Below are 25,845 nucleotides of genomic sequence, written 5' to 3' on the forward strand. Positions count from 1 at the left end.
AGCTGCATCAATGACTGCAGGCCGTGATGCCGTTTTTTTCTAGTACCCAAGAAGCAGATGGAGGTTTGTAACTGGTTTTTCCCAGCCAAACTTCCTGCAGAGGGATGACTAGTTTTCAGAGTGTTTAAGAGACATGTGACCATGGCCAAATGCCAGATGGCTGGAAAGAGCATTGGAGAAGCCCCCACGATGCATGTCTAGCCTTGGCTGCCAGCATCATGCACCATATGTATCAGCTCCCGGATAGAAAGGCCTGGCTGCTACTTGGGGGTGTGACATAGGGAGACTACACAGCACAATTTTTAGTGATGCCATCATAGAATGGGCTGGAATGAACAACAGTTTTTCTTTTCCTTGCTTCTCACTTGCAATCAGTATACAAGGAATCTGCATTAGATTCATTGTGCAGCCATTACTGATGCTTACAGTAATGGAGCAGAACACAAGTGGAAAGAACAACAAAGAAACAGAAAAAAAAAGCCTCCACATAGCATCACTTTCTGAAAATCAGCAACTCCAGCTGCAGTTTCATGACCTCTTTATGCTGATCTAACTCTGGGCTGCTATGGAAACAATCAGCCCTAACCTTCCTGCCCACCCTATCATGAGCTGGCCCAGGGAATTTGCTATTTAACCGGGTTCCTTTTCATTTGGATCACCTACCTGAGTGTCATACTGCTCAGCCTGCCCAAGCTCAGGAGGCAGCAGGAGAGCACAGTCAGCAGCAGCAATTCACAGCAGGATGAGCTAAGAGATGTTGCCTTACAGCAACACCCTCACAGTACACCAGCCTTAACCTGCCTCAAGATATTCTCAGAGGCACGCTGACACAGCTGGCAAAAAGCACAGCCCGGTTCAGAGGTATTCCAACACGTGTGCCACATCAGGTAGACACAAACCAGCCATCTGCCCAGACTGATTCCATCCATGCCTTAGTCTGGGAGGTGCTTATGCAAGACATGAAACTAAGCTAGAACTTTGCAGACTCCTAATGAGAGTATGTGTAAACAAAAAGCTGGCAGCCAAGTTATGAAAACAAAAAAAACCCCAAAAAACAAAAAGCCACCTCCCCAAAAAACACAATGCAAAAAACAGCTGCCCATGTATTTTAAAAATAATTTTGTTGCTGTTTTCATGTTCAAGAAATGTGTACACTTGAAGAATAAACAGAGGCCTTTTTATTCCCATAGGTACCTAAATGGCAACCCTGAAATGCAAATTTCAGTCATGTGACAGCATTTAATTTGTATTAGCACAGCACTCGATTGCTGGATGGGATTTTGGCACTCTAGTCCATTAACCATTATTTACATTCCAGAGCTGGAGGTTGGTTCAGAGGAAGTCTGAGGATGTTTCATCACATGGAATGGTGCTTATTCCCTCTGGGAAGTCCAAGTCTCCGTGTAGTTAACAGCTGGGCCAGTCCATTCATCACCATCATAAATATGGTCAGTGACATCACCAGCACATAGTGGCTGATGCTGCAAGGAAGAAACAGATAAAAAAAGTGAGAGAAAAATACAAATTTTCAGAGTAAAGAAAAAAAAACCCCGACATAAACAACCCTCTGAATATTTCTTTTTTTTCCCATTTTAAATAGGCCTAATTATTCACCTAGGACGTAATTTTATATACACTGCTCTTAGAAGACAAGTATTATAGCAGTCCTGTCATGTAAAAACCCAAGTCTCTGGCAAAATAAAATGGTGGGGACAACAGAAAACACAACTGAGCATACAACAAGTGAGTAAGAGTACCAGGTGTACTTGTCATTCAAATGGATAATTCAGTATATGTGAGCAAAACAATTGCAAAACTTTCATTTGCTGTCAATTAGAATCTAGAGAGACCTTGCCATCAGGCAGACATTCCTTGGTAGTAAGATAACTCAGATATTTATGTCAGACGAAGTGCAATTTTCTAGAGAAAACACTATCCTAGTGACAAATAGTTTTAAAGAAAAACAAAACAAAACAAAAAAACCCCAAAAAACAAAAAAAAGCGCAAAACCCTACTACTTTTTCACTGAACATTGGTAAAATCTGTAGAATTCTGTGTTGTGGTAGCACATGCAAAGAGATTAAAGAGATGAGTTCAAGAGTGGCTAATAAACACAATATGAAAATGCAGCTTCTGGGTTAGGATGTCCTGAAGCCACTAATGATTAAAAGTCTAACAAGCAGCAAGCTTGCTCCTCACTTGCTCAAATTCTGTTACCTGAGGTTCACTGGTGTTACAGATGAGCTATTTAGGGTCAGAACAAGATTCAATCCAGGACATTTAGCATTCTGTGCTCAAGGGGTTCAAGGCCCATTTGGAATTAAATCTGGCTTAGGATACCAAGAAAAACAAGAAGGGCTTCTTCAAAGACATCAATAACACAAGGAAAACCGTGGCAAATGTAGATCTCCTACTGAATGGAGCAGGGACCTTTGCAACAGAGGCTGCAGAAAAGACTGAGATACTGAATGCATTCTTTGTTTCAGCCTTCACTACCATGGCTATCTCTCAAGAACCCCTGACCCAGGAGATCGGGGAGAAAGTCTGGAGGAAGGCAGACTTTCCCTTCATGTGGGAGAATTGGATTACAGACCATTCAGTCAAACCTGACTGTGCAGGTGCCTCCTCAGCAAGTTCACTGATGGCACAAAGCTGGGAGGAGTGGCCGAGACCCCAGAGGGCTGTGCAGCCCCTCAGAGGGACCCCAGCAGGTTGGAGAGATGGGCAGCAAAGAACTGCCTGAGATTCAACAAAGGCTGTCAACAGGCAACATTTGCTGTCAACTATAACACAGACTCTAGAGAGAACTTGCCATCAGGCAGACATTCCTCGGTAATAAGACAACTCAGGTATTTATGTCAGATGCATGCATGCAGGGTTCTGCATCTGGGGAAGAATAACCCCAAGAACTAAGACAGGCTGGGGACTGACCTGCTGGAAAGCAGCTCTGTGGAGAAGGACCTGGGGTTCCTGGTGGACAATGAGCTATCCATGAGTCAGCAGTGTGTCCTTGTGGCCAAGAAGGCCAAAAGTATCCTGGGGCACATTAGAAGAGCATTGTTGCCAGCAGGTGGAGGGAGGTGATCCAGCCCCTCTGCTCAGCCCTCATGAGGCACATCTGGAGAGCTGTGTCCAGTTCTGGGCTCCTCAGTACAAGAGACACAGGGAGCTCCTGGAGCAGGTCCAGTGGAGGGCTAAGAAGATGATCAAGGGACTAAAATACTGGAGCATCTCTTTTACAAGGAAAGGCTGAGAGAGCTGAGCCTGTTCAGTCTTGAGCAGAAACAAGCGAGAAGGGATCTCTTCAATGTCTGTAAGTATCTGAAGGGAGGGTGCCAGGAGGATGGATGCAGGCTCTTCTTGGTGGTGCCAAGGAACAGAACAAGAGGCAATGAGCACAAACTGGAATACAGGCAGTTCTACCTCAACATGAGGAAAAACTTCACTGAGCAGGTGACTGAGCACCAGAACAGGCTGCCCAGAGAGGCTGTGGAGTCTTCTTTCCTGGAGAACAGCCATCTGGGCACAATCCTGAATAATGTATTCTGGGGGACCCTGCTTGACCAGGGAGGTTGGACTAGGTGACCTCCAGTGGTCCCTTCCCACCTCAAGCATTGTGTGATTCTGTAAGATCTGAATCGGGTACTATTAATGTAAACCGCTAGTAATTCAGAAACCAGAAATCTTCCAAAACCAGTGACATTTCAGGTTAGAGCTGCAGATGAAACACTGCTACACCTATGTCCATTACACAGCCGGTGTGGCTTTGGTTTTTCTTGAGATTACTGAAGAAACAAGCACTCATCAGGAGGTACGGGTACATGAGAGGTACCCATACCTCCTGATGCACCCATACCTATTATTCCAAAGCAGAAGACTCTTTAGGACAAACAGAGTAACTTCAGGCTCGAAGGCTGAGTTTAGTCACAAAAAAGGATTGCAAGGAATGCTTGCTGGCTTAATGACCTGGAATTTCTGCCAGAGGACTCATTCAGTTTGAGAGTTTAGCCACAGAAGAGCAGTAAAGCTCATAATGCCGACACTATCAATCCTCACAACCCTGAGACTGTGACAATTCTGGCTCTAGTCTAGCACAATTTAGACCTGTGAAGTGGAGAGGCACCATCTCTCCACAAAGCTGGGCTGCTAACCAGTGTGAGAGAATAAAAGTAATCCAAAAAGTTCTTCCACAGCCAGGGTGCCAGCAACTAAAGGACCAAATATGGAGAACATGAAAACAGACTTGATGCATGCTGTAAGATTTTTCTGTTTCAGTCGAGTCTGACTAAAACACCTCACAAATGCCTTCCTCAAATGAATAGTTTTAAGAAATCAGTTAGAAAAATCCACCATCATAAAAGGGCTCAGACCTCAATGAGGATGAGTGGCAGAGCAGCACGTCTACAAGATCCAAGCTCCTGTCCTGTTTCTGTGGGGAAGGTGTAAGAAGGGACACAGGGGGAGCATGAAGTCAGGCACAAAGCCTCCTGTCACCTGGGCAGTGCACTTTGGACTTCATAGATCACAGCACATTTACAGCAACAAAGATAAACTCCCTCGAAAGCTGCCCTTGAAAGATCACCTGGGTGTGTTACAAGTTTGGTTTCAGTTCTCCACGGGAAAGGACACATTGACAGATGAAAACTCCAACTCTTGCTGCAGTTATCTTCATGGTGTAATGTGGCCTTGGGACTGTACATTCACCACAGGTAGATAAGGTTGGTGGCTCCTAAGGTAACAGCCACTCTGGTAAATAGCTGGACACTTAGTGTCTCCCGCCTTACTGGTAACACCTCAGCTTTGCTTCTCACCTGGCACCAGAATTCTAGTTTTTCATGTAAACAAGCAAACACCACTTTCCTTGTAACTTTCAAAGAAAGTGTGAATGAGAAATCTGAAAATCACAAGCCAAGTGAAGACCCTGCCTTTATTCCCATAGACAGCCCAAGACCATCACAAACAAAATATGGTCCTCTGACAGGCATCTGAGTTACTGTGAGCCCCCCAAAAGGAGCTCTTTCAGATGTGATCAGGATTTGGTGGGACACAGGGAGGGGCTTTCTCAAAGCAAAAAGGTCTCTTCAAACTCTCCTCAGCCACCTGTCATTTGAGGAACTGGATCCTCTGTACTTCTGTAAAAACGAGAGCGTTGCACACACTTCTCCCTTGCTATACTGCACAGGTCTGCATAGTTATGCTCCTTTAATAAAATATGAGACATTCAAATATACATATATAATGCCATAGAGCACAATAAAAACAACTTCAATCTGCTTGTCATGTAATTACAAACACCTAACATCTCTGGGGCTCTCAGAAACTGGTACTGCACTGCCTGCAGGCAGCTCTGCCAGGTAAATTACTTCTTAGGCTGGGGTAATGCTATATTTAAACAAAAAAAACCAGACTCTTACAGGCATATGCCACAACAGCAGTGTCAAATCTTGATCCCTATACAATTCAGAACCTGCACCTTTGACTGGACCTGTAGTTACAGTGAAGGAGGTAATTCTCAAAACAAGCTTTCTGCATCAGAAGTCAAACCTGAGATAATGAGGAGTGAGATTCTAGACTCCAGGCAAATTAGATCCATGTAGAGGAAGAAGAGCCATTAAACAGGTACAAGAGAAGAGCATAATGGGGCACAGTGGGGCAATGCTCATAAAGGATGAGATGGCAGAGGTAGCAGGTGTGGGGGATCATGGATGATCTATGCTAAGGCAGCACTGTTCAATGGAAAGGTGAGGGGCCATGTATGGATCAATGTCAACAGGCAAAGCTGGTGGTAGTAAAATTTTTTATCAGGGAGCAAGACACCTGTTTCAGTAGCAGGGAAGCACAAGGAGAACATATGAGGTACTACCACCTCCTGGCTTTGTGACAGTGTATATTGGTGAGAAAAAAAGAAGACAAGAATCTAAGATATTGAATAAGCAGTGGGAATCAATCTTGCTCCAAAACTTGGCTTTCTCCCAAGACAGGCTAATTCCTAAGATGACAGACCTGATTAGAAGCTGGAAAGACAAGAAGATGGAGTAAGTCACCATAGCAATTAAAACAACTAGGAACAAAATAAGTAAAACAAAAACAACTCGTGCAAAGACTTGGACGAGCACTCTCCAGAAGAGTCCAGAGACATTATTTCTTTGTGACATGCTCTTTGACCTGTTCCCAAGCACACACTGAGACCCCCAGATTTAGATTCTGAATTTTTATGTTTCCTGCTTTTCCAGCCAGGATGCCGCACCCTCTCTCCTCAGTTTCACCAAAAACAAAACACAAAACTTTTGTTTTAACAGTTCATCCAAGAAGCCCCAGCACCCCAACCCCAAAATTGACACCATTACTCCTAAACCTAAAAAACTCCAGTTTTGTGCTTTATTTATGTCCCCTGACCTTTGAAACTGCAGAAGAGCAGTTAAGATCATATCTTTATCTTCCAGCAGCTATAAAGAGAAGGAATAGTACAGTATGCGTCTGTATAAAGCTATATAATAGCCATATAAAGAATCTTTAAGGTTTATCTTTACTATCAGGTTATACAACTATTTACAAAGTGCATGTACTGTAAAGATATACTAGGCTTTAAAGGCTATTTCTCTCTCTTTCTGGAAATCTACAGACAGAGATAGATAAACACCTTTTAAGCTGCAGAGAAATTATTTTAGTGACAAAAGCTGAAAAGCTAGCTATTCCATTTGGCTCTTATTCAAAAATAAAAGGACCTGTCAGAACAAACCTCTCACGATCATGTACTACACACTAATACATCAAAAACACTAGGAAAACGACATTATTATATTTAGGAATTGAGGAAATTTAGTGGCGTATTCTTCTGGGGCATATGATGCAATTCAGGTTACCTCAAGGCAGTGGGCAAGGTTAAGCACACCTTAGAAGTTTGTGTAAGCAGCTGCTTTGAGTTCTGCATTCCCTGCAAGTCTATTATCTCATTATTATATCAAAACAATGAAAAGCACTTTCTGAAAGACAAGCTTACATTGATTTTGGCATCGCCATTAAGAAAAGGGGCTTTAAAACTTTCTAAGAAGCCATAAATATTTATGGTAATTGATAATTCACTGAGAGGAGGGAATCAGTGGTGCGTTGATAATTTGCTGAATGTGGTAATACAGGACTGTATGTTGGATCTGCTGTTGCTCAGCGTTTCATTAACAAACTGGAAGAATGGAAGACATAGAAATCTGCTTCCATTCAAAGACAACACCTATGTGACCTGGTGAATTCCACTGGGAGACTAAAGACATCATATTGTTAAGGCAAATGTGAGGCATGGTAAAATGTCATGTGATTAAGGCATAGCAGAATAGGATGCAAAAAGCCAGGAGTTGGGGTGAAATTTTTAAAAATAGAAAATGTCAGTTCAGTAAACAAACCTTACTTGCAAACAATATGATCCACTAGGAAAGAAAACATCAAGGTGAAAAAAAGCAGTGAAGGTCTTTTTATTGCAAGGGATTTAAAGCCAGCTCATCTACATGAAACTTGGCCGTTGGAAAAACCAAATATTGCCTAATGAGTCTCCTACTCAATTTGCATATTCTTAGTAAGAGAGAGAACATACTGAACTTTTGAACATGGTAGTTAGAAAATCCGTGGAAAGCCCATCACTACAAAACAGGATGAGTAAGGATCCACAAATCAAAGCTCTACAAATGTGGCACATACACCACTGAGCTCTGAGAGACTTTAGAGGAATGAATCTCCACCAGGCAATTAAGCTGCTGGTTTCCTACCTCTGATTTCACTGATGTGCTAACCAGTAACATAACACAAATCCAGATATTTTTGCTGACACACACATACACACTTCCTATCAGTGTGACAAGAAAAAAAGAAAAATATGAGAGCAGCTGTCCCTAAAGACTTCTCCTATTCTCAGGAAAGCTTTGGCAACATGGAAAATGTTGCCTGTCATAAGAAAGGATATTTTCAGACCTTGCTGTCAAAGCAGCAACAGACAACACTGCAATGAGAATGCCACAGTGCTGTCACTGCACTTGCAACAGGAGGACAGGAAAGAGCTATGTTAGTATCTCACTCCCACTGATTTTGGGAATTACCCAAAACCCCTTGAAGCTCATCTTCCCTTTCAGGAATAAACAAACAAAAAAAAAATCATCTGCTGTTGCCTGCTAATTTTGCCAAGCCTGAGGATCACACATTAGAAATCTGCTCAGAGGAGAAAGTTCTGGTGCCAAAATAATGCTCCTGCTAGATAAAGGAAGGACCACTTAGCTCCACACCTATGGCTTCACTTCCTTTCTTAAGCAACCTAGTTATTTTTCTTATGTGCATATACACACATACATATAAGACATATATAAAAAGACTACAATAAAATAACATAGGTGGTAGAGTCAAGCACTCAAAAGTGAAGTAATGGCAGAGGTTGCCTGAACATTATCAATTTCCATGTTAAAAATTAATCACAAAATACTCTTTCGAAAGGCCTTTTTCAGTGCTGTCTTCAGTGATCAAAACACACACATGGAGAGGCAGAATTAGTGGTGCATAATGAGCTCTCCTAAACTCTTCAGAATAAGGCAACCTTCCAGCTGAAACAGATCCAGCAATGCATTACTGTTGTAAAGCTCTAGCTATGAAGACCATGTATCAGAGAGGAAGCTTTTGGGTACTTGTAACAATTTATACTTTTGCTGGTAACTCCCAATTAAAAACGTCTTGCCCAACAGAACAGAAATTTTCTGAGGGCTTTAATATCCTTATTCCTGCAGAGGAATTCAAATCAAATGATGAAGGCCTCTGACTTGCCATAAACTGACCATAGCAAGGAAGTGGGATGCTAAAGTGACATTTTCACTGTATGATCTAGACGTACCTCTGCCCACTAGGAACCTTCAGAAGGTAAGGATGAGCAGGAACTGGGACCTCCAAAGAACACGTGTGCACACATATGTCCACACGCTGCTGCGAACAAAGGGGCTCACAAAAGCAAAGCACAGAGCACACGTAGACTAAACAGAACATTAACAATGGGTCACTATTCAGCTTCTGTTTAAATAACAGTGTCAAGTGACCAGATTGGCTGGATCAGAAACAAGGCATTCCCTACTAAGCTTACCACGGCATTTTATCTATTTTCACAACTCAGGGAACGTAAATCTGAAATGTGTATTCTTTGTATTTGAGGTTAATATGACTCCTAATGCAAAACAAATTCTCTCATTTTAGCTGTGATTGCTATGTTTAAAGGCTAAACTCTTCCCCAACTAGAGGGAGGGTAAGTGCATGGGCCTTGGTAGCCACCAACATATTTATACAAGGTTCACTAATTCACAGTGAGCTGTATATGGAGGGTAACTAGAAACAAGATAATTAACAGCTTCAACAAATTGTTATTTTAACAGTGATTACAACTAATTAAAATGCAAAACAATTAAAATAGTTTTTGTGTAATTACTCTTCAAAGCGATCCCACTAACTGCATTTCTTGCCATGCTGGATTTATTACTTATTCTGTGTTGCTCTAGCACAAGTTTTATCTTGGGATATGTATATGTATGTGTGCACATGTGTTTAAAGTATGTGGAATGTCCCCAAAGTATTTGATTAAGCAGAGTAACTGGAAAAAATGACAAGTTCATACTATCTATGAGTAGATAAACAATAGTATGAACCCATGAAGCTTTAAAAATGCAATGGAAGCAAAAAAGCTACTGTACCTTGTGCCAATATCCAGCCAGCTTCCATAATCTTTAACCAAAAAGAAAAAATGCTAGGAAATAAAACAATTCTGATTAGTACATCAACACTGCACAATGTGAAAGAAAATTCAACCCAAAGTTTTTCAGGCTGCTTACTCCAAATTTCTAATTCTTCACAAAGAATAAGTACGACACCTTTCCAGGAATGATCATTTGGACCACAGTAAAGAATAGTCTAGGAACCAGAAAGAGATTTAACATGAAATGAAACAAAAACATCAAGAGATGGACTAAGTTCTGTCCAGCTTGGCTTGCAAAAACCAGAGAAATACCAGAACTTTTTCAATAAGAAAAGCCAAGCCACCTTATGGTTTGAAATAACAACATGCCAAATAATGCATAGTGCCTGAAAGTTTTCATGGAATTTCAACAAATGTCTTTGGGCAACTCGGGCAGTTCTCCACCTGTAAAGAGGGAATAATGTTGGGAGAAGATAGTACTTCCCTATTAGTGAATTCCCCTAATTCTAGTTGGTGGTCCCATTGATTCAAGACTACAAACATGTTCTCTTTTTGGCCTGCTACTTTCTCATTTCTTAATTTAGTTCCTACTTTCTCTTTTCTTAACAGAGTTCCTACATATCTCCTACAAACCTCTTTGGTAATTTTGGGAGGTTTTTTTGTTTGGTTTTTTTTGGGTTTTTTGTTGTTGGTTTGTTTTTTTTTTTTTTTTACACCAAGCCCATTGTTTCAAAATACTTAAACCAAAACAGGAGAATACATGAGATATAAGACCTTGAAATACTAGGGCTTGCTACACACCAGCAAGTACCTGTAGTCTTCTTTTGGTTTAATTATACTGGTTTTATTAGTGAAATGCTATGAATGTGGTTTTATTGGTATACTATTGCTTTTCCTGTGGAAGTCACCCAAAAGCAGATTTGACACACAGACTTATTTAAATCTTGACACAGCCACACCTTCTCCTTTTCTCACTCTACAGACAAATTAGCAATTAGTTAGTTTTTACTTGCTGCTTTTCCTATCAGGTGATATTTACAGAGCACACTGTACTAAGAAATAAGATCAGGAATGCTCACGCCAAGGGATAAAACAAAACCAGCATGTATAAAGTGACAACACCAGCTCTACCTGCTGATTTGAAAAGGTTTCTATTTACCAGTGGCACTGCTTGCTGATTTGAAGACAGCTGGAGTGGGCAATGAAAACATACTTTTAATCTGCAAAAACTGTGTTGGGGGATTGCTCAGCTTTGGGTTGTTCTGGCTAGCTTGGTTTGTGAATGCAGGCTTTTTGAAGATAGCATTTCCTTACAGGTTATTACAATAGGCACAAAGAGTCTTGTTGGATGTTGCTGATCTCCTGGATTCTGACAAGTCTAATGGAGCTGGTAGGTAAAGTATTTCTCCTTTTCCTCTCTTTTTCAAGAGAAGCTGGGGTGGGTAAAAGGTTTGGAATTCTTGAGCAATTAATTAAAGCCTGCACACAGCTAAAACTGATATTCCTCTTTAATTTTTTCCAAGGAATTTGATCGTAAAGCACATGAGGAACTCCAAATGTTAGCTTATTATTTCATTTTGTCTCTCATTATTATGAGAACATTGCTTCTTCAGAAGCATTAATTACATGAAATTTGAAAAGCAGTGATTGGAAGAGTTTTATCTCTAAGTTATGCTAGGATTTCAATCCAATTCTCTGCCCTAGTTAGAAAAACTTTGAAGTCTGAAACAAATTCAGATCTCTCTTGATGGAATTAGGAGAACTCTCTGCTTCTTGATCTTATTTGAAGAGAATGTGCAACAACAACTTACCAAAGCCATAATGTCTGAAATCACAAGAACAATGAGGAAAAGGCTGCAAAGAAAAAAAACACAGCAAAGTCAGACCATCAACCTTTCTTTATGGACACAGCTATTAAAAGATTTTAGTAAAACCCACAGAAAGAAATGAAAGAAAGATATGATTTCTTGCATTTGCCTTTCAAACAATCAGGTACATTTCAATCTACTAGAAAACAATTAAAATACATGACTAGGACATCTGGCATTTATAATTTCACATTAATAGGGTTTCAATTTTGCAATGGAGAAGCTTAACATGAGTCATTTTTTGGAGAACAAAAGAATCTTACAAAAAGCATCTGGCCCATTCTTGATGCAAAGAGCTGTGTGCTGGTTGGACCAAAGAAAGCTGATTTAGGAGCTTCATGATGGACTCAAGAGTGAGCAAAGCTGCTTGGCAGGTACCTGAAGTGTTCAGTCCCACCCTGCTGACAACCACTCTGCTGGGTCAGAGGCTGCTAAAGGAGGTGCTTGCCCCCTTCCAAATCTCTGGATGCCCATAACCTGCTCTGGGAACACCCAGCATTTTGGTGGTCTGCTCCCAAACCATGGGCCTATTTACAGGTAGCAGTTAACTTCTGGAAGTTAGGCTTAGGCTAGTAAAAGGGAGGAGTCAGAGCTATTTTTTCCCCCCCATTAACCTAATCTTCTTTTCCTCAAACTATGTAAATCCTAAATTACATGAAAGCAATTGCTGTAACTGGTTAAAACTGGTTTCTATGTTAATGACACTGAAGTAATGTTGCAAACAGCTGACCCATTAACAAAAGTTTTTCACTAGAATACAGCTAATTTATCAGTACTACCATCATAAAACCAAATTTTTTTTGGAAAATGCCCTGCTGCAGGATTGCATGAGCAGGTGCTGGGGATATACCATACCGATGCCTCCAAATGAGGAACTTGCTGATATTGCCTACATCAGTTGTGCTTCATTAGTAAATCAGGATGCAGACACTGGGAAAGGCTTCTCTCTGCTAACCCATGGCTCAGATAGGCAGGATGTTGCAATAATAGTGCTTAGGAGGCACTCAGCTAGAGAGATATTTTTTTATAGGCAAGCTCCGAAAACATATTGGGATAGAATATTCCCCATTAAAAAAAAAAAAAAAAGGTCTTTAATCTGTAATCAGGGACTTTAGGAGCAATTTGTCCAAATCACAAAAACCTACTTTTTGCCCTTCTGAACTGCAGGAAGACTTTCTCAACAGAAAAAGACTAATTTTAGTGCATGTTTATACACTGCAAAGACAAGATTGTTCCCAGTGATGGTTTCATTTATCTAGCAGGGGCAGCAACAGCAGTAAAGAGTGCAGCACAGACTTCAGGATGTGCTGACAATCAGAGCACAACTTCTCCGGGGATCCCGGGTGCGCCTTGCGGTTTCTGCCTTGTTCCCAGGCGGATGCTGTGGCACTAGCACTGCATTTGTTACCTGAGCCCAGCTAAATGAAGCTGGCACAAACACCAGACAGAGTTACAGCCACAGCCTCATGAAGTGGCACAGAAATACTTGTGTACCCTGGTTTATGAGGGCAGTATCATTTCCCCTCTCACACACTCAGATGCACATTCCATAAAAGTTTGCAATATCACCAGTGCTGCCAAAGCAAGCATTCACAAATTGGGAAATGCTGACCTTTATGATGCTTGAGCCCTAGAAATGGAAACCACTAGCTGGTCATCTGAGCAACCCCAGGTCCTTAATGCAGCCCTGCCCTCATACAAGCCTCAGGGATGAGGACGAACACCCTTCCTTGGGGATCCAAGGATGACGCAGGCGCAGTGTGCACACAGCTAAGGCAGAGCAGGTGAAAGGGGTCGGGAGCATCGTGCTGCCACTCCAACAGGGAGTCAGACTTTGGGCTGCCCTACCTCTCTTTGGTAGTGGGTGGTGTTGTACAAGGAGACAACAGGCAGGGTCAGGCAGGATGAAAGCAAAGAGAAAAGCAGAGGGCATCACAACAAGTGAGGGCAGCTTCCTCATGCTCTGCTGAGTGATGCGCAGGAAAAAGTCCCTGATGTCCTCCTGCCACACACAAGCAGGACTTCTGGTCAACCCCACACAATATCCCACAGAGACAAAGTCACATGGCTGACAGGGACCTCCTCCACTGCACCATCCATAAAACCACACGATGACTGGAGGATTCAGTCATGTGCACTGGGTCTGCTGAATGGGGTAAGCAGGGCTGACAAAACAAAAGTCTTGAGAGAGGGAAAACGTGTTTCAAGTCAGGATAAAGCACTCCAGGAGGCTGGGCAGCCATACTCTGCAAAGTCCTTAGAGATAGGGAAAGGACTGGCAGCCATCTGCTGCTACTGCAAAAAATGTGTAATACTGAACACATCTGGGAAGCACTGAACTGCAATGCAAGGACATCCAGTGCCTTTTTTTTTTAATGCTATTTGTGGTGAGGTCAGTGCTACAAAGCTATAAATTGGTTACATCACAAATGGACTATTTAAAAATACTATGCCAGAGATGCAGTATAAAGTAAACATCAGGCTTTAGATTCTGATAATTTTTAACATTATGGAGGAAAAAGGGTCTGTGTATTGTCAAAGAATATTAAATACCTGATTGTTTCAGACAAGGCCAATGCTTCAATTTATACTCATTTATCACTAAGGAAAAAAACCCCTGAACTTGCAGAAATCACTGAACAAACCCCAAGCCCTAATAACAAATAAAAGCAACAATGAGATCTAATCGTTATTTTAAATTTACATTGAGATTTGAAAATTCTGAATTCCTCCAAAAGAGATTTGAAACCCTTACTAATGCAGAAATACAGCATGCAATGTACCTCTTAGAAGACAGCTGTGTTGTGACTTGAACAGCTTCGAAAGCACACGATACCAGAACAAACGGGATTGCAACCTGTTCAAAACACAAGCTACATTTTGGCTTATAGTCATATTTACAAAAAGAACCTGGGCAGGTTGTGAAAACATTTTCCTGTTTTTAAAATTATCACAGAATGAGTATGTTACAAAATAAAATATTGGCTAGACAGAGTAGAAAATAATTTTGCAGGAAACATTTTCAGTTAATTAATAAAATGCCCCTTCCACGGTCATAGCTGAACTGCAGTGAAATAAGCCATGAGGTAATATTGAAAACTATAACTAAAACATATCCTCACTTCCTTTATCCATTTAGCACTAGTGGTAAATACTTGAACAAGGCTAGAAGACAGAACTGTGCAGCCTGTCATGCGAGATGCTGGATCTGGAGAGTTTCAAGTGTAAAGGACAATCTAATCACAAAAAAAAGTCTGAATACAGAAGGCATTCAATAAGGCAAGGGTCACATTGCCCCTCCAGAGCCAAGTCAAGCAAATGTAAATGGTTCAGTAACTTAAGAACAAAAACTAGAAAACATGAATGTTGCCTTTTGCTCTTTCCAAAGTTGATTTGCAATCCTTTTGTTAGCAGAGTATAAAACCTGACTGCTGGCATCCAGAAGGTTTGCACTATGGATCTGTGTCCTGCGGGACAACATGCAGTGTACCTGTCACTTCAGTCTGCTTCCTCTAGGACAGAAGCAGCAGAAAAGGAGTGGTGGAAGACACTGCTTATTTTAGTAGTAACAAATAGATTTGTGTCTCACTTCACCCCCTCTGGCAGATCCTTTACTCAAATACTAGAAAAGAGCTACCACATCTTGCCTGCAAACCAGAAGTGCAATCCAATCTCTGACAGACTGTTAAAAATACAGAAAATAATGGCCATAGTAAAATGATAACCTAATCAGTAAAACATTCAATACCTCTATTTAATGCAATATAGACAGGGCTAATTATATCTATCCTCAACATTTCTGTTGATATTATACTACAGGAAAAGCTTATAACTTTAAAAATTATTTAAAGTACTTTCAACATTTGAAATTGCCCTCTTAATAAACTGACCTAATGCTGTTAAGTTACACTTCCCTGCACTTCACCTTCTCTTTTGGGAAACAAAATGATCTCTCTAGAAACACTACAAAGACTGAAAGCTTCACACACAGTTAAGAAGCCTAATGAAGCTCAAATATATATACATATGTTCTTTTGTGAATTGCAAAGTAACAACCATGTATGCGATACGTTATTTATTCCACAATTCTCTGAGAAAATCTCCCCAAGCTAAGATTACTGACCTTCAGTAAAAGCAAGCCTCCCATCATGAAGGGACTGAACACAGTCAAGAAACAATAGACAGAAGCAGGATCAAAACTAGAGAAACATGAAAAAGACATTACATATCTTTGAAATGGTGTTTTCCATTAAAAAAAAAAACCCAGCCTTTAATTACCTTGTAACACACTGGGTTGTATATACATTTTTAAACAAGGCTTCCAATTTTATCTTATCTTCTCTTGATGAAATATTAAATCAGCAGGGACTGCCAACCTCACCTGTATTTCTCTACAATTTTTCTCTGATTGTTTTTTTCAAGGTGCCATGGTGTTGGTGGGCAACCAAACCCTCTCTGCTCATCCTGATATCATCCTGATAACATCTAATGGAGTTGAGACAACCTCACAACCAACAAGCTCAGGCTCTTAGGGTAGATATTACAGAGAGCAGAAACAAAATAAATTGTTATCTCTCCACTGATTACTGCTTTGATTCTGCTGCCCTGATGTTGTTAACTAAATTTACATTTAGTACGTCAACTGCAGGAAGAATTTTTTGTACTCTGTGTCACAAATAAATGAATAAAATTTACCTGTTAATAGAAGCTATGTTTCCAGTGCCAAAAAAGGCTGTCACTATGAAGAAAACCTAGATGTATTTAAGGAAAATACACTAAATAAAAAAATAAAAACCACATTTCTCCTCCTTCATTCCCATTTACTTTCAAAAGCTATCATGAAACTACAAGAAGCTGATCCACTGCTACAGGTTTTACAGCACATTAAAAAATCCAAAGTATTTTCTAGCTCTACCCTAGATTTCACACACAACTATACCAATTTTAAAACACACATACTGCCTAGGTAAGGTTTTAGAGCCTGTCTTGAGGCCCTTGTAAGAAAGCTGCAGCTGGCTTTTTGGGTCTCTGCCTAGCAAGACAGGAACATCCCTGGACCACAAACCCAGCAATGCATTCAAACAAGTGCTTTTGCAGAAAGTAATGACACAGGCATGTGTTCTGCACACCAAAAGAGAAGGCTTTATTGAGGAACTAACCATGGCTCTTAAAAAAGTCTAGAGGTTCCTATACTAGCCTTACTACAGACTATGTTGAGTCTACCCATGGCAATATGGGACTTCCATTTTCTTCCTCACTTGAGGGAGAATAACTCCAGCAGTATCTGTACAGCTAGAAGCTTTTTGATAAACCCTACCTTTTTCATCTAGATACAACACTTGCTACTACATGAGTCCATGAAAGGTATTTTTCTTGCTCCTGAGCTCCTTGGAGCCCATAAAAGCTCACATGGCTTTAGCTGAAGAATGGTTTTTAACTTATTTTGCATGAGGCAGAGGGTCATAAGTCAGTGAAGATGGGCTGCCATTGCCAGAGCTCCCTCAGGTCCTTTTGCTCCTGTTGTAGCTCCTGTAATGGGTCATTTAAGTCTCTCCATAAACAATTTGTTACCAACTGTTCAGTAGAATAGTTGGGATTCTGCATGCAATAATTTGGAAGGATTAGGTCAGCATAACTGAAGAAATCAGGCTTCCCAAGAGTATCACATAATTTCAAGTTCTGTAACACGGCAGTCTAACAGCCTAGCACAGTTGGGCCAGTTGATATTTATAAGAGGAGCAGGGCTGCAATCAAACAAACAAGAAAACACCAGTAACACATCGGTCTAAGCAAAATGCTGAGCATGAGCAATCTGAATCTTTTCCTCAAAGACCAGACTCTGATTTCTCAGCATATGCCAGCTACTGGGCCCGATACAGGAGCCTTGGGACAACCTTAAGGCACACAGTTCACAGGGCCATTGCTGCAGTATGACTGTTCTAGCAGAAAAGGTTTCTCCTCTAACACCACTGTTTCTAAACATTAAACAACATCAAAATTCAAAAAAATACATAACATGTTTTGAGGAGACAAAGGAGATCTGCAAATTGGTTATTTTTTCAAGAGCTGAGCAAAACACATTTAAGTGTTTTAAAGTAGTGCTCACTTGTGGGGCAGTGTGAGGAGCAGAAAAGGCCTTGACTCTGTGCAAGCACTGAATTATCAACACTCCTGTCATCACAATTGCAAAACATAGCCTCACACTAGCTACCATGAAGAAAATTAACTCTAGCCAAAACCAGCATAGCTACATTCCAGTGTTAAAGAAGTACTAAGCTGAAGCTTTAAAAAATACAGTTGGATTAGTTGATTTATTTTTATAGTATTTAGCAACTCACAGCAGTAAGCTTTACTAAAGTTCACATATTTTTTGTTAAATGAAATTGATGCATTTATTGCAAGGTCTCAGCTCTTTTTAGGTATACTAAAGCAAAGACAAACATCAAACACCTGGCAAATAATTCTGCCTTCTTTCTTAGCTTTAATCTGCCTTCTTAAATTGGTATCTGTTATACTTTCTCTGCTGCAGGTTCCTGATGTCCAACAACACAGTTCCAAATTCCAAAAGTGTGGACTCTGTGACTGCAACCCACCTCTCAGATCTGGTTATCTGACAAACTATAAAGGCTGTTTTTGTAGGAACCAGTATTGAGACAACTTCCTCCCCAGATACAGTAACTCACCTGCACAAAACCCCCCTGTGTTCTGGACTAGCTCAATTTCTCTCCCATTTGCCCATCCATCTTCCTTGCTACCAAATAGCTCTCACTTAATTGCAATCCCACCATGAAAGAGAAAAATGACAATGTTATCAATGTACAGTATTAAAAAAAAAAAATCAGCTGCAGTATCAGTTACAGGAACACAAACTAACTGCTATGTTAGTGAACAAACAGCTCTTCCCTCCTAAGACCATATCATTTCTAACAGTAGAAATCACTTAAGATATAAATAATTCTAGGTCAGATTCTGGGAACATATTTCACTATGAGCCTGCAGGAACTTTCCTCCTTGCTTCATCTGCCTGCTACCTAACATCTGCTTCCTAACACACTGCCAGGTTCTAAAAATGAGAATAACTTTAATATCACCTATTTCAACTGATTTGTGAAGGTGAGCAAATTCCCTCCAGCCAAAATGAAGTCAAACAAAACCAAATTGAAAACAGAACTCCTCAGAAGAAAATTTACCTAAGCTGCAATGGCTATAAGTGGGCAAAGAGCCAGATTCTAAAACTGCATTTTTAACTACTTGATAAAATGCCTAATGTACAAGACCATCGCCATCTGAGCGATATTAGTCAAATCACCTTTACCGGCTGCTTAGTGAGATCAGGCTACAAATTTTGACTGCAGGTCCTTTTGTTTTTGAAACAAACCCTTTTTTTGTCCTGGGGTGCAGCAACCAACCAAAGGATACAAAGAAGAAGGACCTCCGGACATCATCCAGGTGGAGCTGTCGGAACTGAGTTATATCCATCGTACAGGTGAAGTTGAAAGCAGCAAGCTGGAAAGACAGCAGAAGGAATCAACACCAAATATGAATTAATGGACTTTGACAGAGCACTGTATTTTTACTGAAATGAATGAGAAAGAAACCTACTTCCCTATTGCCTGTTACTGGAGTATTATAGTAAGGACTGCAAACGTTTCTCATGTTTTCATTATACTTTAATGAATTAATGAATCTACCAGAAAGACTGTACAAGTGAGATGATCAAATGAACAGTGAAACTTCTGCTGTTATCTACACTAAAAATGAACTTCTATGCCTTAGACTTATAAGCATATTTTATCATCAGAAATATTCCTCCTACACACATACACTTCCACTGCTCACATGAGCATATGGATAAAGATCAGAAATAAAAGACTGCAATTATCCTTGACTTATTTTGTGAGTGAAAATAGTAAAATACTCTCTGTTTCCTTTACTCAGTCCTCAGCACAATATCACTTAACTTGAAGAGAAATTATCTTCATGGAATTTAAGAGGTCAGTGAACTCCTTTACATTGGGAAAAAAAAATCAAGTAATAGACATTCAAGACTGATAACATTTTAATTTAAAATAATCTCTCATCGCAGAATTGAGCTGCATTCTCTAATACAAGATTTACTTTGCAGCATATATTAACAAGCATTCTAGGGATGATATCTTATGGGGTAATCATTATTGTTCCTTTCACTTGAAACCATAAGGTTCAAGTAAATGTTGACAAACAGTGAGTGACAACTTAAAACATAATTACAGCCTACCTATGTTCTTTTCACTTACATTTGATTAGTAAAGTGTTCATCACTATTTAATACTACTTTAATAGAATTTTATTTTACAATGAAGAGAACACCAGACTAACAGCAGACAGGCAAGCATCATAGATGCCTTCTAACAAGGTACAAAAGAGAGTGGGTTCTATAGTGGAAGAAAAAATACATCCCACAGATGCTAAACACCTTCAGTCACTATTGTGGCATCACACTAATTGTAATTGCGATATTCAGATTCCATCCCGGTTGCTTAAGATGCTACAAAACACAATCACACAAATTATCATAACTAAAGGTTGCATAAATAGAAAACTATTCCTGGTTTTATTTTTGATTTTTAGCCTTGAATTGGTAAATCCTACTCTCTCAAATTTCAAAACTCTCTTCCTTGTAAGAGCACCACAAAACCACAGTATGTGTCAGGTTTGCTCTGGTGACTGTCTTGGCTCAGGTTTCAACCTCCAGGACTTTTTCCTAATTATTATGAGTTGCAAAAGGAAGGAAAGATGTGTACCAACACTTCTCTTCAAGTGACTCTGGCCCCTCCCATGCATGTGCAGCCAGGAGGGCTCATGTGGGAGAAGCCAGGGAGAGCTGTGGCGCACACCCACCCACCTGGCACCAAGGACCCAAACCACTGTAACTGGCACTTTGGATCTGACCAAAACAGCGGCACAGCTCCAGTTTGCTCAACCCCACACCTAACCTAAGAGCTAAGTTGCAGTGTGAGCAGCATGGCTCTTGCAAATTGTTGACAATATACTAAATTTTAAAATGGAAGAAATTGCATTGATTACAAAACTCCCTTTTCTCCTCCAGGCAAATCTGATAAAGTGTTAGTTCCAAGTTGGTCTCCAGTTACTTGTCAGTCTAAACAGAAATAAGTCTCCATTTTTGGACAAAGAGGACAAAGTGAAATTTAGATTTCTAATATTTCCTATGGTCTTTTCAGAAATCAAATAATTTCTTTTCAGCCTCTCACTCGAGAGCCTGCAATGAGACCAAAAAACGTACAGTGAGATTGTACTTACTCCGCAGAGTTACTGCACCTTATGCTACACTTGACAGAGACAGCTCTGTATCCTACAGACCACACCACTGTGTCTAAGCCAGCCTGTCTTCCTGCATTTCTGGAAACGGCTCTGATGTGCAGTATCTTCCATAAATGAACTACAAATCTTACTTACAAAGTCATATTCCTAGTTCACAATACAGCTAATACTGACTTCCCAAACTGAAAAGAAACACCAAGTGTTGCTCTCTGAAAACCACTCAGAATATTTATTACATCCTCAAAAAAAACCAGATAAAGCTTTTAATTACACTGATATATCTGTCAAGAGCTGTTACCTTTGGTTTGAGTGAAAGACCATAGTGCTGCAGTGCTTCTTGTTCCATATTTATCCACACAAACATCAAACCAAACAGTGCCAGTGGAAAGAGCGCCTCATATCTGAAAAATAATGCAATAATCATAATGAGTGCAGTTGCTGACAACTAATTAACATCAAATGTTAACACGTTTCTTTTCTTTTTTCTTCACACAAAGAATACACCAAGACTTAGTGGCATTCTCACGCTTCTTTTCCCATTTCTGAATACCCACAGCTGGTGGAATTTTTAAGCCATAAAGTAGTTAAATGGCAAAAGCAGGAGAAACAGAGTTTGCTTCAGCTTTGTCATGTTTTGCATTTTTTTGTTCAATGGCTGCCACAATGTTGGATGAATGCCTTTTTTAATTTCAACAAAACTGGAATAAAGATAAAAGACAGAGGAAAAAACCAAACCTATTTGACATTAATTTTCTGCAAAATGGAATATTTCTCAATGATAGCCACTTGGAACTGAAGGGTTGCAGTTCAACTTAAACAGCAGCTAGAGATTGTGTCTCTTTAGGACCTAATCACACAAACTCATTTTGGTGATCTCAGTTTTGTTCTAAGAAAAGACACATCTGTACAATAAAAGGAGCACAACATTTCACTTCAGTGAAATGCTCTTTTCTTCATTGTATTCCAATCCTTCACAATAGCAGCATCAAGTCACACTCCAACCATGGCCACTAAGCTGTTCTAGCTACACCCCCAATCTCTGAGTACTTCTGACTCCTACAGCACTCAAATTCCAAAGTGTGAGTGTATTTGTGAGAGAGATGACTACCCCCAGAAAACATAAGGGTGTAAACTGAAATTGGATAACATTTAGTTTCTCCAGTTGCACTTCACGGTATCTCCCAGGCTTTTTTCTTTCAGGATAAAATTATAATACCGATACTGACAAGACTGTAAATGTTTCCCTTTTTATTTTTCCTTCTTAGACAAATATCTGTCTGAAAAATAAGGAAATCACTGCAGTCACTGCAATCTTGGTATTGTTTCTGTTGGGCTACAAAGCAATTTCAAACTGGAACAAAAAATTTTGAATAGACATTTCCATTTTAATTATCAGAACCACAGGCAGCTAAACATGAAGATGAAACAGTTATGCTGTCAGTAATAGAAACACTACAGTCCTTATAATGGTCTACACTTGCCTTCAGATTAAATGCCTTCAACAGAGTTGGTGACAAGTGGTTGTATGCAACCATGCTCTTAGGCTGGCTCCAGTGTTTCCACTTAACCACCCCTAGAGAGGGGCTGCAATTACCCAGGCAATGTGCTGGGTTATCAGTACATGATAGAAGAGTGCACTGAGGAGAGAAACACTGGACACTTATGGCACCAGTGCCTTGGGTTTTGTTTTCTCTTTTAAGAATCACTCCAAAATTTTTTCATCTATTTGAACATTGCAGGAAGGCAGCAGAGAGCTGTCAGTGTTTACGCGGTCTGGTGCAGGGCCAAAATACAAAGAGGGAGATGGCCAGCCTCAGAGAGAGCAACATTCCTGCTTTATACAGTGGCCAGCACAGGCTAAGAAGGTTGAGTGTAAGAATATGTGTGCAGTCAGGAGTAACATTAGGATCAAAATCTTAATGGGGAAGTGGGAGGAAGGGGAGGCAAAAGACTGGGGAGAAAAAAAAAGGAGATGCTTCAACTAAAATGAGAGTATCCACAGGAGGCAGCTATTGCAAAATGTCTGCTGCAAGATGTTTTATTCCACTTAATTTTCCAGTGTAATTAAATCCAGAGGATAAGTGGGAGGGGAGGCGGAAAGAACAGTTCCTATACTCCCCATTAATTATGCTCTTAAGAGCTACCAAGTCTGAGAAAAAAGAAAGGGCTGGCTGACATAGTGTTTTCTTCATTTAAAACATCAGAGGAATTGACTTTTATCCAAAAAGAAGCAAGGTCTAGTCTTTATGGGGAAACAATATCCCTTTGAAAAAAAAATAATGACTTCCACAAAAATCTCTCAGAATGCAATTTTCCCTCATTTTAAGCCTACCTGTTTCCTGGCACACATCATTTAAGCCATAACTAGACACCAGTGCTGAGCAGCTGGGAGAGATGCTATTTCCTTTTGTTTGTGAGCAGAAAAACACATAGCAAAACAACAAAAGGCATAAACAAAACCAGACTTTCTTTTTTTTGGTGCAAGATTGTTTGAACACACACCCTTCCAGCCACTGCCTTGTCTAGTCAAAAGGAATGTCAACAAACTCTGTTTATAATACAAGGAAGAACATGAAAGTTCCCTTGAAATTTTATTTAGTAAACTAAACAAGGAAATAAATGCTGGAAGCACACGTTACACTTTTAACAGAAATGTGCATGAGATGAAGCAGTTTCACATATAGTCCTGGATCTTCATATGTAAAAACAACTCAAATAGAATGAGATTGAAGTACCCTGTGCTGAGGAGCAGGTAGGTGGACATCAGGGAGAGCAATATGCTGAAGAGTCTCTCAAAGAGAAACGTGGGGCTCAGTAGTAGCAACACTGGGGAAAAAACTGCAATAAGAAGAAGAGATACAGCAGTCACAACATGCAAAACATTCATCCTCAGCAACAAGATAACTTTCCTCAAATCTTGACATTTTATGGACAATTCAATACAGATCATATATGACCCTCTATTTTCAAAAGTTACTTTTGCTAAAGAAAATACAATCTTTGGAATGTATCACATTCATCAAAAGTAATTTCAGTTCTGTATCATTTTAATTCCCTGCCTTTCCACGTCACAGCCTTTATAATTTCTCATGAACTGATGCTAGTAAGATTTTAAGATGATGCAGAAGCACTACCCTCAAATCCAATCAAACTTGACTACTTAATACTACTCTGATAACCAATTACCAAGGCCCTGAGAACTCTGGCAGCTCAAAAACTGCAGTGACAAAGCCACTGCTCCACTGGATTAGAACCATAGGAAAGCTTGGATTGGAAGGGACCTTGAACCCAGTTCCAAACCCCCTGCCATGGGCAGGGACACCTTCCACTAGGACCAGGTTGCTCAGAGCCCCATCCAACCTGGCCTTCTATCTTTTGTATTTAGATTAGGAACTGGGCTACTGTAAAAGGAAAGATGTCCAGTGTTTGAAGAAGGGAAAGGAAGAAGGACACTGCTGTGACAATCTTTAAACCCATTTTTTTGAATACAAAACTGCACATTTATAGGAAGTATGCTGACAAATAACATTCATGTGATTCTTCATTGCAGTATAGGAACCTCACATTACTGAATCATCCAAAGGTTGCATCAAGAGTAAGTCAAAATTAATAATCACTTTAAGGAACACAAAACTATAAGATATGGAAAGTACTCCCTTGTGATTATCATCATTGTATCCATTAGTACTTATAGTGAATATATCAATGAAAGAGAGGTGAGGAGGTTTCTAAGTCCTCAGGGTCAGTATGTTTTCTGGCTTTCAGCCTTGGCCACTGCTACAACTACAGAATAAGTTACTTCAAGGGGCTCCAAGAAGGCCCAATGCAAGGAAGAACTCCAGGGACCTCATTGAAAGCCAAAACAGTTGGAAATACAATTCAGCATGGCAACTGGACTCTGTGAATGACACTGAACATCTCAGATGTGTATCACTCTGAGTACAATCATAGATGAGAACAGATAAGTGGCTAGTAGGTGATTATTGGTCTTTCTCTTCCATCTCTGATGCAATATATCAGATATCAATCATAAAAAGACCTGTAAGTTTCTGGCTGACCAACACAAACCTCTGTATACGACCCCTGCACACAGTCGTGACACCAAATTCCTCAAGATTTAGCAAGTTGCTATGCTAAATTCCCACAGATGAAAATTTTAAGACATAATATATATTCATTTAGAAATATCTGCTAATATCAAGAGGGTTCTGAAGAACATGAAAAGCACTTGAATTAATGCTACACCTCCTGGCTTTGCCTCTGTGGTTGCAGTTAAGTACACTGTATGAACCATACAGTGTTACAGCTAAAGCCACTTGGACACAGGCCGGCAGGAACCCAGCCATCACTAATTCATTTGCCTGGTTCCTCAAACACCAGTCTCTCTCTCAAAAAAAAAAAAAAAAAAATTAAAGAAGAAAGTAGGTCAAAGTTAAAATTTGAACAGTTAGGCTTCATATTAATCAGGATAAACAGCTGAGAAGGGTGGAAAAATTCCCTAGAAAACTTCTGAAGTGTTAATATTATCCTGACACAATAATAAAACAGTCTTATTATGAACAAATACTGTTAACTGTGTGTTTCTAGTTCTATAAATACACAGAGACGCAAAAAGAGAGTTCAGTAACAGTGCCATTCTTCCACAACTATGCAAAAAAAAAAAAAAAAAGAGGAGTTGGACTACCTGTAATCCCACCAACCTTGGAAAAGCTACAGTAGAGTTTGGTACTTGAATTTTTATGGTATCCCATTTGTGGTACACACTGGCAACAAGGCAGGTGCTAGTTGTGGTGATGGTAATGACAAGGCACTTCTCTCCAACAGGAGTATTGAGGACATGCTGGATGCCTTAGTGTTTTACCTGCTTATTTCTGTGCTTAATTATGGAAAGCAATTTCAGCAAGTACACAAAGCTCCTATCTTGTATATCATATTCACTTAGAATGA

General features: G+C 40.0%; 1 protein-coding gene across 5 annotated transcripts in view; it reads right to left on the reverse strand.

Moving 5' to 3' along the window:
- Positions 1-856: 856 nt before the first annotated feature.
- Positions 857-25,845, reverse strand: part of PIGN (phosphatidylinositol glycan anchor biosynthesis class N) — a 98,872-nt gene continuing 73,883 nt past the window's right edge. For all 5 annotated transcript variants that reach the window (XM_084209531.1, XM_084209532.1, XM_084209530.1 and 2 more), the window contains 9 exons: positions 23,634-23,736; positions 21,197-21,299; positions 18,997-19,083; positions 16,273-16,328; positions 15,701-15,776; positions 14,361-14,434; positions 11,521-11,563; positions 9,708-9,760; positions 857-1,481 (listed from right to left, as the gene is read on the reverse strand). In XM_084209531.1, the coding sequence (XP_084065657.1) occupies positions 1,358-1,481; positions 9,708-9,760; positions 11,521-11,563; positions 14,361-14,434; positions 15,701-15,776; positions 16,273-16,328; positions 18,997-19,083; positions 21,197-21,299; positions 23,634-23,736 (719 nt within the window). In that variant the 3' untranslated portion in view covers positions 857-1,357. The remainder of the gene's footprint in view (positions 1,482-9,707; positions 9,761-11,520; positions 11,564-14,360; positions 14,435-15,700; positions 15,777-16,272; positions 16,329-18,996; positions 19,084-21,196; positions 21,300-23,633; positions 23,737-25,845) is intronic.

Source organism: Fringilla coelebs (assembly GCF_963513975.1).
Source record: "Fringilla coelebs genome assembly, chromosome: 1".
Classification (NCBI taxonomy): Eukaryota; Metazoa; Chordata; class Aves; order Passeriformes; family Fringillidae; genus Fringilla; species Fringilla coelebs.